The following is a 12,417-nucleotide window of genomic DNA, read 5'->3' on the forward strand; positions in this document are numbered from 1 at the left end:
TATATATATATTATATATATATATATATATATATATATATATATATATATATATATTATTTAAACTGTAGATCACACATTAGAATATATTTTCAGTTCATACTTTTTGATTTTTATTTCTAATTAGTGAAATTGACAATTAGTTTAAAGGAATATTCCAGTTTCAGTACAAGTTGAGATCAATCCACAGCATTTGCGGAATGATCTTGTTTACCATAAAATACTAATTTCGACTTGCCTCTCCAAAATATTGGAGAAACCCGAATCGGGCCAGTCCATAAATGTTAAAATACCCACTGATTCAAAAATATAGCCACAAGACATAAACATTATATGTGTTGACATATGTGTCTTAAATGATTTTATGCGATAGATTTGCTTGCATGGTTAACCGGCAATGCCTCGTCATAGCAAGTAGTTGTTATATAATATTGGATGTAACTTTGATATGGTTAGGAAACTATATTATCACATTATCACTGTTTGTTTGACAGTGACTGTTGCACTGTCAAACAAACAGTGCAACAGTGTGTTTAAACGAAAGGCTTACAGTTGACTCTGCATATTAAGCTGGTATAGGAGAAAGTATTTTAACAAAGAAAATTAAACAACTTCTCCATGTGGTTGTTGGATATGGCATCTGCTGATACTAAGTCTCAAAACCACTGATACTGTTGGCTTTACTAGCTGGGTGGCTGGTGTGTGTAAATTCTGCAGCCAAAACCTGCCCTTGAGTCACACAGTTGTTTGCAGAACACTTTTCAATGTGTTCTTGGTCCCTCCCTCTCTCCAGGCCCAGACATGCTGCACACTAATTCAGTCATCTCTCTCCCTCTTCTTCTCTTTCTGTTTGGCCCTCTCTCTTTTTCTGTTTTTGTCTTCTGAAGGTCCCAGGTGAGCAAAGTGACCATTGTGTGGGCAAATGGCCTGTTATTGTCGGTCATGCTATAAGAGAGAGGTTGAGTTATGCGTTTATTTGGTATATGTGCGTGTGTTTTGAACCCATTGCTTTCTGCTCTGTCAATGTCTCTCTCCTTCACCACATTAGCTGGGACTGTTCCCTGTGACTGCTTTGATGGTGAATGCCGTGGGGCTCTGATCTCTGTTTCAGGTTGTAATTACTCTCTGGAGGGGCCTCACCTGGATGTGGGCTCCAGGCATACAAAGACACAGAGGGGAGAGAGAGAGAGAGAGAGAGAGAGAGAGAGAGAAAGAAAAAGAGAGACAGAGAAAGAGAAGGAGAAGGAAAGACATGAAACAAAACAGAAGATAAGAAAAAGAAGGGGTAATAGGGTGAAACTTACAATACAGTGGGGTACAAATATATATATAAGTGCCTTTTTATTAGATGATTACACTTTTTGATCTGTCTGAGCAAATCACATGTACCTTTTAAAATGCATGGAACTTTAGACAAAGTGCAATAACTTCCATCTCCAAGCCTTTTTACTTTTAAACCTGGAAATAAACAATGTTTTGGGACTTAAAACAAAGATATATAATGACACAATCTGAAATATTTAAGCTTCTGTAGTATTAAATAGGTCACTTATTAAACGTATGTAAATTTGCCAAACCTGGTCTCAAAGAATCCCGTTACTATACCTACATTGCCAAAATTTAATATAAAATAATGTTTGTGAGCGATCGAATTGTGCAGTAGCTCAACTAATAAAGTGTTGCACTTGTGATGCAAAGGATTGGGTTATGAGTCCTTAAGAGCATGCACATTGTCACATGAGCCGAAAGTGTCAAAGAAGCACCACAAAATTACCTGGTAGCTCAGCAATTGTGTTTTTCATGCCACATTTGCTTTTATGACACTATAGGTTAGGTTTGGGTCGAAGGTTTAGGGTAGGGAGGTCGGTTTCGTGATTTACAACTTGATACAGACTTAAAAACCTCATCTGTTTTGGAGAAAATGCAACTCACTTTTATCACCACCCAGTGGACATTTCACATCGGAACTGCCGCAAGGAAACACATAACATAATTTTGCTAAAATGTTGCCACAGTCAAGTTTGACCATGTTAACTCTTTTGAATAACCTTGTGTAAACTCGAGTGTCCCATCATTAAATGTTTCCCTATGTTATTTGGAAAACATAAGGGAATTGTTATTATAGATTGTTAGTATTTTAAAGATAGAATTCTAAACTGGTAATGCATTGAGCTAGAAACACCAAAGTCATGGGTTTGTTTCCCAAGGAACGCGCCTACTGATAAAATATGATAAAATATACTTTGAATGCATTGTAAGTCACCGTGGATGTTTGATTATTACAAATCAAATCATATCACTTTATTGTCACACTACTGTGTACACAAGTGCAACAGTAGGTTTCGTAGTTACGCAAGACTAGTATTAAATCATTGCATGTTTTTTTACAGACAAACAGAGAGCATCGACTTCCTAGTGTTTCCCCTGTTGTACTCCAACGGATTGCAACTCCTAGTGAGATCCAACCTGATTTGAATAGAGTAATGTGGTTTGCCCTGCTGTTGAAGCAACTGTTGTCTGATTTCATGAAAAGCCCATTCAGCTGGTTGGATATATGTGCGGTTTGTTCGAGTTACAGCAGCCAAAATCTTTCCTCAAACTGCCACTGCTTGCAAAACAAAAAAGCTGATTGGAGTCATATACGAATCCGTGAAGGCGGAGAGAGAGAAACTACAAAGTAGCCTAAAATCTATTCATGAGGTGTCAGCTTTCAACAGCATGTTGACACATGCCTACGTCTCCTAGGAAACGGGTGCCCCAAGCGCAGTTATCAGCACAGTTCTGTGGCTTGCAATTATCCAATTATCTCCCTCCCCTGAATCAGCACATCAAATCACATGACAGATTATTATTATTTATTTTTTTGCAAGGTCCAACACCTTCGCATTTGCATGTAACACTTGTCCTTCCAGTTCTCACATCTCTCAGCTTCATTTTCACTTTCCTTTGTTGCTCTGCTGTTTCTTTTTTTTACTTTAGTCTATTGGGAGTTTGCAAGGTTCTTTCACTTGGTTCAATTTATCCTGAGTGATCATAAACTGTAAAGTTAATAGTTCCTTCTCTCTGTGGTGAGTGCATGCTTTTTTAATTGTTAGGTTTCACTTGCTTTCTAAATCAAGCCCCTCCCTTCCCTTTTCTCTCGCATTCTCTCTCACCATCACTCATCCCCTCCTCCCTCTCTGCTTATTTCCAGGAGCAGCTTGAGTCCTGCTTTTGGCTCTGCAGGCTTGCTTTGAGAGTCTCTGACTCACAGCAGTGCAGTTCTGGAGCGGCCCTCCTCTCTGGCAGTGAGGCCGGCTGGAGGAGCCAGGGAGAGGGGCCACTGTCACAGACCTCTCACCTCCTTACACGCTGGGCATTGGGGCTCAGTGCACATTCAGAGCCCTTCATCTGTCCACCATATAAACTCAGGAGCTACCTATGAGCGCACGAATTCAACTCCAAGAAACTCATGAAAACAACATTCATAACTTATTTTGCTTACATTAGCTAACGTTTTTCAGAGTGAAAACTTATATTCAATTAGAAAATTAGAATGTATCATAGGGATCATGAAAAGTGGGTGTTTCATACCACAATGGAGTAATCTGGTCTCATGTAGTCATGTTACTATAACAATATTTTTGCAAAATGATTTTTACATGGTTTGTCAGGTGAAATGAACACTAGACGTGCATCATTTTTTGCATTACTAGACAACATCATTTTTTGCATTACATAACAAACTACATTTATAAGCTTGTTGAAGGACGATCAAATTGTGCAGTAGTTCAACTTATGGAGCTGATTTTGCAGTAGCTTAAATGGTCAGTGACAAAACAACATGGTTGCTTCAGCAATTGGGTATATTATGTCTCGTTTCACATGAAAAGGTTTAAGGTTTAGGGTAGGTAGCTCAGTTTGGTTGAATTTAAACAAAACCACATCTGTTTGGAAGAAAATTCAACTTGCTTTTGGCACCACTCAGTGGACATGGGAACTGCCACAATATGTATAATCAGGGCTGGGCAATATGATGATATATATCGTAGGGACAATATAAAGTGTAAATCGAAAGACATTTGACTATATCATGTATATCACAATATCTATGATATAGCTTATCTAACAGTGGGCAGGGCTTCATGTGAGACTGAGAGAATTTAAGAAACACAATAAAATTACTCATATTGTGGTATAAGATTTTGGTCATATCGCCCACCCCTACATATAAGGAACCATGTAATAACATTTAGCAAAAATTACATCACAGTCACATAATTTTTACGAGATCAGGCAGTACTGGAGCCAAGTTCTTGAAGGGAGGGGTTGAAAAATAAAAGGGTAAAGATCGGTGAAGTCAGCTGAAAAGGAAAGCCGTTTCAGAAACTGAGAATTATTACATTTTGATTTAAAATTTATAAATAATTTTTTAATCTTCTGAATAACATGCACTCATGAATCATGCATAAGACCGGGAACATGTATTAAGAAAGTAAAATAAGGTCTATTTCGATTTCATGTTGACTTTCAAAAAGCTAGAAACTACAAGATTGCACTGCTTCAGAAGTAATGTAATAATGCTGGATAGAAATGCTAGTTTATTACACAATTATAGAGAGGGGAGGGGGAAGAGAAAAGTGACATTTATTGAACAGAGAGAGAGAGAGAGAGAGAGAGGAAAGAGCGGGAGAGAGAGTGACATGTGCTGAGCAAGGGGAAAGGTTTGAGACAGAAAGTGAGATAGACAGAGACAGACAGACGGAGACAGATTAGGGAGGGCGGAACGTTGGACTTGTGCTGTCAGTTGTGTTGTGCTGCATTTTCTTTTGTGAACACAAACGTGTGTGTGTGTGTGTGTGCTGCTTTCCTTCTGTCTCTCTGCTACACTCCAGTACCTTGTGCAAATGCTCCCGTCATATCAGCTAACAATGCCAAAGCGCCCACAGAGGGGGGCCTGAGGCCCAAAGACGGGGAAATATGCGAAAGGTGGAATAAAAATGACCTTACGTAAGACTGGCAGGGCAACAAGTTTAACTGTTTTTGTCTATTATAGAGAGCTGTTATTAAGCTAACATTATGTGTATTTTTGTATGGGTTTTATTGAACAATGTTATTTTTTAGGATAAGTGAATGGCAGTAACAGAAATAACACTAAGTATGTAACAATTTAATACAACAGACAAAAAAAATCCTGACATTAATCTACTAGACTTAGAATAACAAATAAATTAAATATAATTATAAAATATTCAGAAAGATCAAGACAAAGTACAGAGAAACAATTATGTAATAAATCATTATCAATTATATAAATAAATCTAATGTTAAAATTTGACTATCACAACATTTTGAATGTCACAGAAGGCTTTTTCTATTGTCTGTTTATGATCAAAACACAAATTCACATAGTTTAATTTTCAGTTTTAAATTATACTTTAACAAGAAATTTTACTCTGAAAAATAAAAAGTAAATACAAACAGCAAGAATATAAAAATACAAAAAAATACCACCATCTGACCTGGCAGCTGAAGGGTTAAGTGTAAAGTGAACTGAATTGTAAGAAGTTGGTTTCTAGGGGAACTATTCGTACTGTTCCAGCTGAGTTGGGCTAAACCACTGTTATTTCCATACAGGGGGAGACCAAACGCAGACAATAAGAAATTCTTTAATGAGTTTTAAGGAAAACAGAACACACACACAAAGACCACAATCACCACATTATGCGGTGCTGATTTAGAAGTTTCAGGCTCTTCTCTAACAATTTGTAGAGTTTGAACGGGTTTATATGTGCGCCTCCCCCCCACAGCTGCTCTGTGCTGGCGGCCCTGCCAAGTCAGTTTGAAAAGATCAGACAAAGGCAGCAGGAAGCCCCTCGGCTTGGCAATGAGTGCGAGCGGAGCACAAACGCAAAACGAAACCTCACTCTTTTAACTGATAGCGGTTTGAAGACACACGATTGAATCGGACTGAATTTGCTTTCCCCTGTGTGTTGTGTCAGTTTTAGACATCTTTTGAAAATGTACGACCGTCTGGATCCCCGGGTCGAGCGAAGACTATTATCGGAGCGCCAAACGGCCAGCAGCGCTGCCTGACTGCCAGCGTTTCCCCTCCGTTTGCTGTCGGTCTGTATCGGATTCAAGCTTCTTTTTGGGGGCTTTTTTGCATTTGAATCCTAACTGCGCCACCGAAAGGATCACGTGGGACGTAGAGTTCATCGATTTACACAGTTAAATGTGAAAAGAAAGCGAGCGAAGGTTTTTTTAAATACCTTTTTTTCTCCTGAGGGGACTATATTCCGACCGTTGGTGGGGGGGTTTGCCGCCGTTTATTTTCGTAGTCGCGCGCGTGGAAGATGGAGACGCACATCTCGTGTCTCTTCCCGGAGATTTTAGCGATGATTTTCAGCTACATGGACGTGAGGGACAAAGGCAGGGTGGCCCAAGTGTGCACGGCGTGGAGGGACGCGTCCTACCACAAGTCTGTGTGGAGGGGGGTGGAAGCCAAGCTGCATTTGAGGAGGGCGAACCCATCCCTGTTCCCAAGCCTGCAGGCGCGGGGCATCAGGCGGGTGCAGATCCTCAGCCTGCGGCGCAGCCTCAGCTACGTGATCCAGGGGATGCCCAACATCGAGAGTTTGAATCTGAGCGGCTGCTATAACTTGACGGATAACGGCCTGGGGCACGCATTCGTGCAGGAGATCCCTTCCCTGAGGGTGCTCAATCTGAGCCTCTGCAAACAGATCACGGATTCCAGTTTGGGCAGAATAGCCCAGTATCTGAAAAACTTGGAAGTGCTGGAACTGGGAGGCTGCAGCAACATCACCAATACTGGTTTGCTACTCATTGCATGGGGGTTGCACAGACTCAAGAGTCTTAATCTGCGGAGCTGCCGGCATGTGTCGGACGTGGGGATCGGACATTTGGCCGGCATGACCCGAAGCGCGGCGGAGGGCTGCCTCTGTCTGGAATACATGACCCTGCAGGACTGTCAGAAGTTGACGGACCTGTCCCTCAAGCACATCTCTAAAGGCCTGACAAAGCTCAAAGTGCTCAACCTGAGTTTCTGTGGGGGCATCTCGGACGCCGGCATGATTCACCTCTCGCACATGACGAGTCTGTGGAGCCTTAATCTGCGCTCGTGCGACAACATCAGCGACACGGGCATCATGCACCTCGCCATGGGGACCCTGAGACTCTCCGGACTCGACGTGTCTTTTTGCGATAAGATCGGCGACCAGAGCCTGGCGTACATCGCGCAGGGTCTTTACCAGCTCAAGTCGCTGTCGCTGTGCTCGTGCCACATCAGCGACGATGGCATCAACAGGATGGTGCGCCAGATGCACAAGATGAGGACGCTAAACATCGGCCAGTGCGTGCGGATTACAGACAAAGGACTGGAGCTCATCGCCGACCACTTGAGTCAACTGACCGGCATTGATCTGTATGGATGTACGAAAATCACTAAGAGGGGACTGGAGAGAATCACGCAGCTCCCCTGCCTTAAAGTTTTGAACCTGGGCCTTTGGCAGATGACTGAAAGTGAAAAAGTGAGGTGAAACTCGGTGAGATTCTGGAGGGAGGGGGATTTTGGGAGGGGTATGGAGGAGGAGGGGGTGGGTGGAGAGTTTTTTTCTTTTATTTAAATAAAATACGTCCTCTTATGATTAGTTAGTTGGATTTCAGTACAGCAAACTCCATAAATCTTGTGCGTTGGCGAGCAAGCGCTGAATGTGATATATGTTTCAGATATTATTATTATTAACAACAACAGAGTCCGGCCAGTGTAAGAAACACTAAAACAAGTTTTCACCTAACAAATTGCAATATTAAACCTCCTCCTCCCTAAGTATCGCGATATTTTGGCTACCTCGTTAGATTTATTATATCTGGTTATTCTTAAAAAGAATACGTATTTGTGCCTAGAAAAACAACCCCTCCCCCATGATCTCGTCTTTGGCTTGAGAAAAGCAAAAAAAAAAAGACTGAAAGAATGGATTCAAACAACCTTTGTTAATTTACCTTCCCTTTAAATAGCCAACAAAAGGAGTCGCAAGCAAAAATATGCGAGCTTATGCAAAGACAGAAGAAAATACTGGGTTTGTACACTAAAGCTTTTATATTTCAAATCTCTTAATTTTGATTTTAGCTTAATTTTACAGGCATGAAAGCCTTTAATTCCTGCTTTGAATTAGAGATCCCCTCTGCTGATATATTTATGCTTATGTAAGCAGATATTGTTTAATTAATGGCTGTTATTCAGAGCGTTGTACTTCAAATTGAAGTGAATTTTGACCCAGGGGGAAAAAAAACCCAAACCTCGGAGTTCCCTGTTTGCAAGACACTGATACCTGGTTTGCCTCTTCACAAGGCTTCACATGGAACTGCCATGTTATTAAACCAATATGTCCGTTTTAAATAAATTAATATTCAATGTTACATATAAAGGACATGGTCAAAACCAGGAGCAATCGATATTTTTTCGGGTAACAAGCAAAATGAGTGTCAGGCCTTATATGTAACATGATGTATCGACCTGCAACATGTATTGAGTCCTGCTGAGAAGCTTCTGTGTTCTATTGTACTGTAAATGTATTTGTAAAAAAGAATCCCGAATTAAAATGTTTTATATTCTTACAGTAAAAAACATTAAAGTTGGTATTTATATAAATAAAAAGAGCAGCGTGGAATTTTGTTAAACTGTTTTTGTGGGGGAATAACTTGTGGTTCTTTTCACTAAGCTTATGCAGTTAGTGTTGTTTTGTGCCCTTTTAAAAGCAGGTGCATGTCATAATGTTTAGATGGTATCAGAGTTAAATGTTGGTATGGTATTATCAACAGGACAAGAGGTGCCAAAATGTGTGGGTATATTTTGTTGGTTGCAAGGTATTGTAGTGAATTTTAAAAATCTGCATTTTAGAGGATGATATTTGTGCTTTAAAGGTACATTATTTATGAAGTGCAACAAAATGGATGCTTCCCCTTGATTGTGCTAGTTAGGTGTTTTTTCTTTTCTTTTTCGAATGCATCTAATCCGCTAATTTCTTCTCTTCCAGAATCCAATATCAGTTCAGTGACAAAACTGGTAGAATATTTTCACTAAGTTACTCCGAGACCCCCAAAAATGATAAATCCTGCTCTCAACAGTTTCCATTGTTTCCCTAAGTTAAGAAGCCAGGTTTTGGATTTTTTTTCTTCTTCTCCTTGCTCAGTCATGCATACCAGATCTAAGAGACTGGGTTTGTCCCATGGGAGTCTTCCTCCCCCCTTGAAAAAACCCTCAAAAAACCAACCCCCTTCCTCAAACAGACACTTTTAAACATTCCTCACCATCATTCAAATAATTTAATCTGTAGTCTTTGCTCCCCTCCAGAAGGGGTGGAGGATTTAAACGGGGTTGTTGGCCGCTTGATGAGAGAGCAAGAGAGAATTTAAGCCCATCTGAAGGTTACCGCCATCTCTTTTTCACAAACTTTGCTGAGTTCATAGATCTTTTTTTTGCCCGGGAGCAAAAATTTTTTGTTGCATTTTATACAGTGGGAGATGTCTGCAACATAACATGTAATAGCACATTAACAAAATCAATTGCTCTCCTGCTAGTTATTTAATAATGAGATGTTTTAATGCTACTGTGTTATTATTGAACATATTATTTGACATTAGTGTATTAAAACCATACTAGTGTATGATTTTGCAAAAGAAAAAAATCTTCGAAATTATTACACATCTGAGAAATCTCACATCTTTTTTTTTTTTTTATGAAAATGGCAGTTTATTTTACTGCTGGCAGTAGGGCCATTTTAACATACATTAGCAGTGAACTGTAAGGGTCTTCCAGCACCTGGTTGAAGGTGTCTCCAGGTTAGAGAGTCACTTTGAAGTTTCAGAAGGTTCCATTAAGGTGGGGGAGTGGTAGGCTTGGAGATGGAAGTTATTGCGCTTTGTCTAAAGTTCCATGCATTTTAGAAGGTACATGTGATTTGCTCAGACAGATCAAAAAGTGTAATCATCTAATAAAAAGGCACTTATATATATATATATATGATTTGGTTGCAGACGAGGTTTGAGAGTTTAGAAAATGCTGCTGAAAGCCGTGCCTGCCACATTGCTGGAAAATAGAGAGGAATTTGTGAGTCACTGTTTATCTTTGCACTGTAAAAATGTGTGTGCGGTGCAGGAACCCTGTCTGACTTCAGGAGACCGGCACCATCTAGCAAACATGGCATATGAGAGATACTTAAGTTGTGTCAAGGTGCTGCTCATGTTCCTTTCTATGTGTGTGGCATTACTGTTTATCTGTTCCGAACAATGGCATAAGGCCAGATGCACTGTATGGTGAGCAATTAGAATAGTTTGCACAATTCTGCACTGGATAAATACTTCAGGCAGGTTTGAATGAAGTCTCTGTGTGTGATTTGAGCTACAGGAATCTTATTTAGCTAATCAGGAAAAGCAGATCTTTAATTTGTGCAAAAGTATGCAATCGGCATTCTTGAGAACCAACAACTGGCAACATTTTAAAACTAGTGTGTAAAGGTCATTAAAACCATAGAGTTGAGTGTTGGAGGTTTAATAGAGTCCATCCCCAAATTCTGAGATAATACAAAATACATGCCAGGGTAATATTTCAACCCATATATATATATATATTTATTTTAGGGATAGGCTTGAGTACAATGATTGATGGTGATCATGCATGATGTGACTTCTCACTTAATTCGAAATTCAGTGACAATTACCTGACAACTACACACAGATGTGTCAAAGAGGGATCTTATTTTTAATTTAGTAATTTTGGGTGGTACACTGATTGTCAGAGACGTCTCAAAGCAACCAAACTGATATTGGATGCTGCAATACTATCGTTACGATCATCAAAAGATCAAGTGGATAAGAGTGTAATTAGCCATGTTTTGAACACCTGTCTCTGCAAAACGTTTGCTAAACACGTTTCATTATAATTTAATGTCAGAAATTTGAATTGTTAATTGGTTTCATTTAATAAAAGTGAATGTTTGTCACTGACTGTAAACCTCCCTGCCATGGGCGTCGACATGTTTGTATTAGTTATGCACTGATACCACTTTTTCTCTTCCGATTCCGATATCGGAAATCTCAGTATTACTGGTCCGATACCAATGTTGTTTTTTTTGCATAATAAGTTTAGAATATCTTTACATTATTGTGTGAAACTAATTGGGAGTACTCTTTAATATGTAAAGAAACACAAACCTCAAACTACACATTATTTCAATATAAATGTATAGCTTATTAAGAAACACTTTATTATTAACTAATATACTGAATAATGTCGCAGCAAAATTAACAGAAATTCAAATGTCATCAGTAGAAAAGAAGCAGTTTTTTATTGTATTTTTTTATGTAAATCATAAAAAAATATTATTAATATATATTAAGTACATTTGTAAACAAAAAATATATTATAATATTAATATATATCAATTGTGCACCTTTAACTTTTAAACCCTCATGCTTTTATTTTGACATTCTGAACTCTCCAGGAAGTCTTGTAAGTGTGTCTGTTTGTAGGCAAGTTCATAGTAGTTTAATTCGCTTCTTATAAAAATTCTGGTAAAATGCACCTCCAGTGCCATTCTAAATGCATATTTAGAAGTGACCCCAACTTTTGAGCATCTACATCTGAGATGTTGTTTGTGAATGGCGCTCAAATATTGCGCACCGCGTGAAGGCTAAAAATAGCCACGAGTATGTGTAAACAGCAGCAGCATTCACTAATGCGCTGGCGCTGCGCATACTATATATTTACTTATTAAACACAGCCTTTTGTGATTCACAGAGCTATCGCACGTCTTCAAGTGGCTTTGAATAAAATGCACGAGTTAAATGAACTGCTTAAATTGTGTTTTTATGGTTTTTATGTCATTTGTTTTTAGCTAGACAGTAACAAACATGACTAACACACAGTATTGGATCCGTCTAAAAGCTTCAGTATAGGAGCCGATACCAATCAAGGTATCGGATCGGTGCATCCCTAATTTGTATGATGTAACACACCTGCATCTCGACGAAATGGGTGTTGAAGATTTCCGCATGAGTTTCCAAGTTAGAAGTCCAACATAAAGTGTCATTCCGTTCCACTTTCCTCAGTTGAAAGGTGGAAATTCCGACTCTCCGAGTTGAATGGAACGCTTCATGAATCAACACAGCAACAACAATAAGGAGCACCATAGCTTTCCCCACTGGAGTGAACACTTGGGGAGACATACATACACACACACCAGGCGTGTGGCAGTCAACTCAACGTGCTGCGAGTGTTTCAAACAGCTAGACAGAGCATAGCTAAATGGAACAGAATGAAGCGTCTTCAAAACTGAACTTCAACTTAACGCATATTAAAACGTGATGGTTATGGCGTCTCCTGTTAAGCCGTAGCTTTGTTGGGCAGCAAATCTTCACA

General features: G+C 39.4%; 2 protein-coding genes across 2 annotated transcripts in view; one reads left to right on the top strand and one right to left on the bottom strand.

The window, feature by feature from the left end:
* LOC127637326 (protein Wnt-5b-like) overlaps window positions 1-12,417 on the bottom strand; it is a 94,830-nt gene that overhangs the window by 29,048 nt on the left and 53,365 nt on the right. The gene's annotated exons all lie outside the window — the stretch shown is intronic.
* LOC127637325 (F-box/LRR-repeat protein 14-like) lies at window positions 5,849-8,655 on the top strand. Its single transcript, XM_052118334.1, has one exon. It carries the CDS (start codon window positions 6,335-6,337, stop codon window positions 7,535-7,537), a length of 1,203 nt encoding a protein of 400 aa, XP_051974294.1. The 5' UTR covers window positions 5,849-6,334; the 3' UTR covers window positions 7,538-8,655.

The sequence above is a fragment of the Xyrauchen texanus genome, chromosome 45, assembly GCF_025860055.1.
Source record: "Xyrauchen texanus isolate HMW12.3.18 chromosome 45, RBS_HiC_50CHRs, whole genome shotgun sequence".
NCBI lineage: Eukaryota > Metazoa > Chordata > Actinopteri > Cypriniformes > Catostomidae > Xyrauchen > Xyrauchen texanus.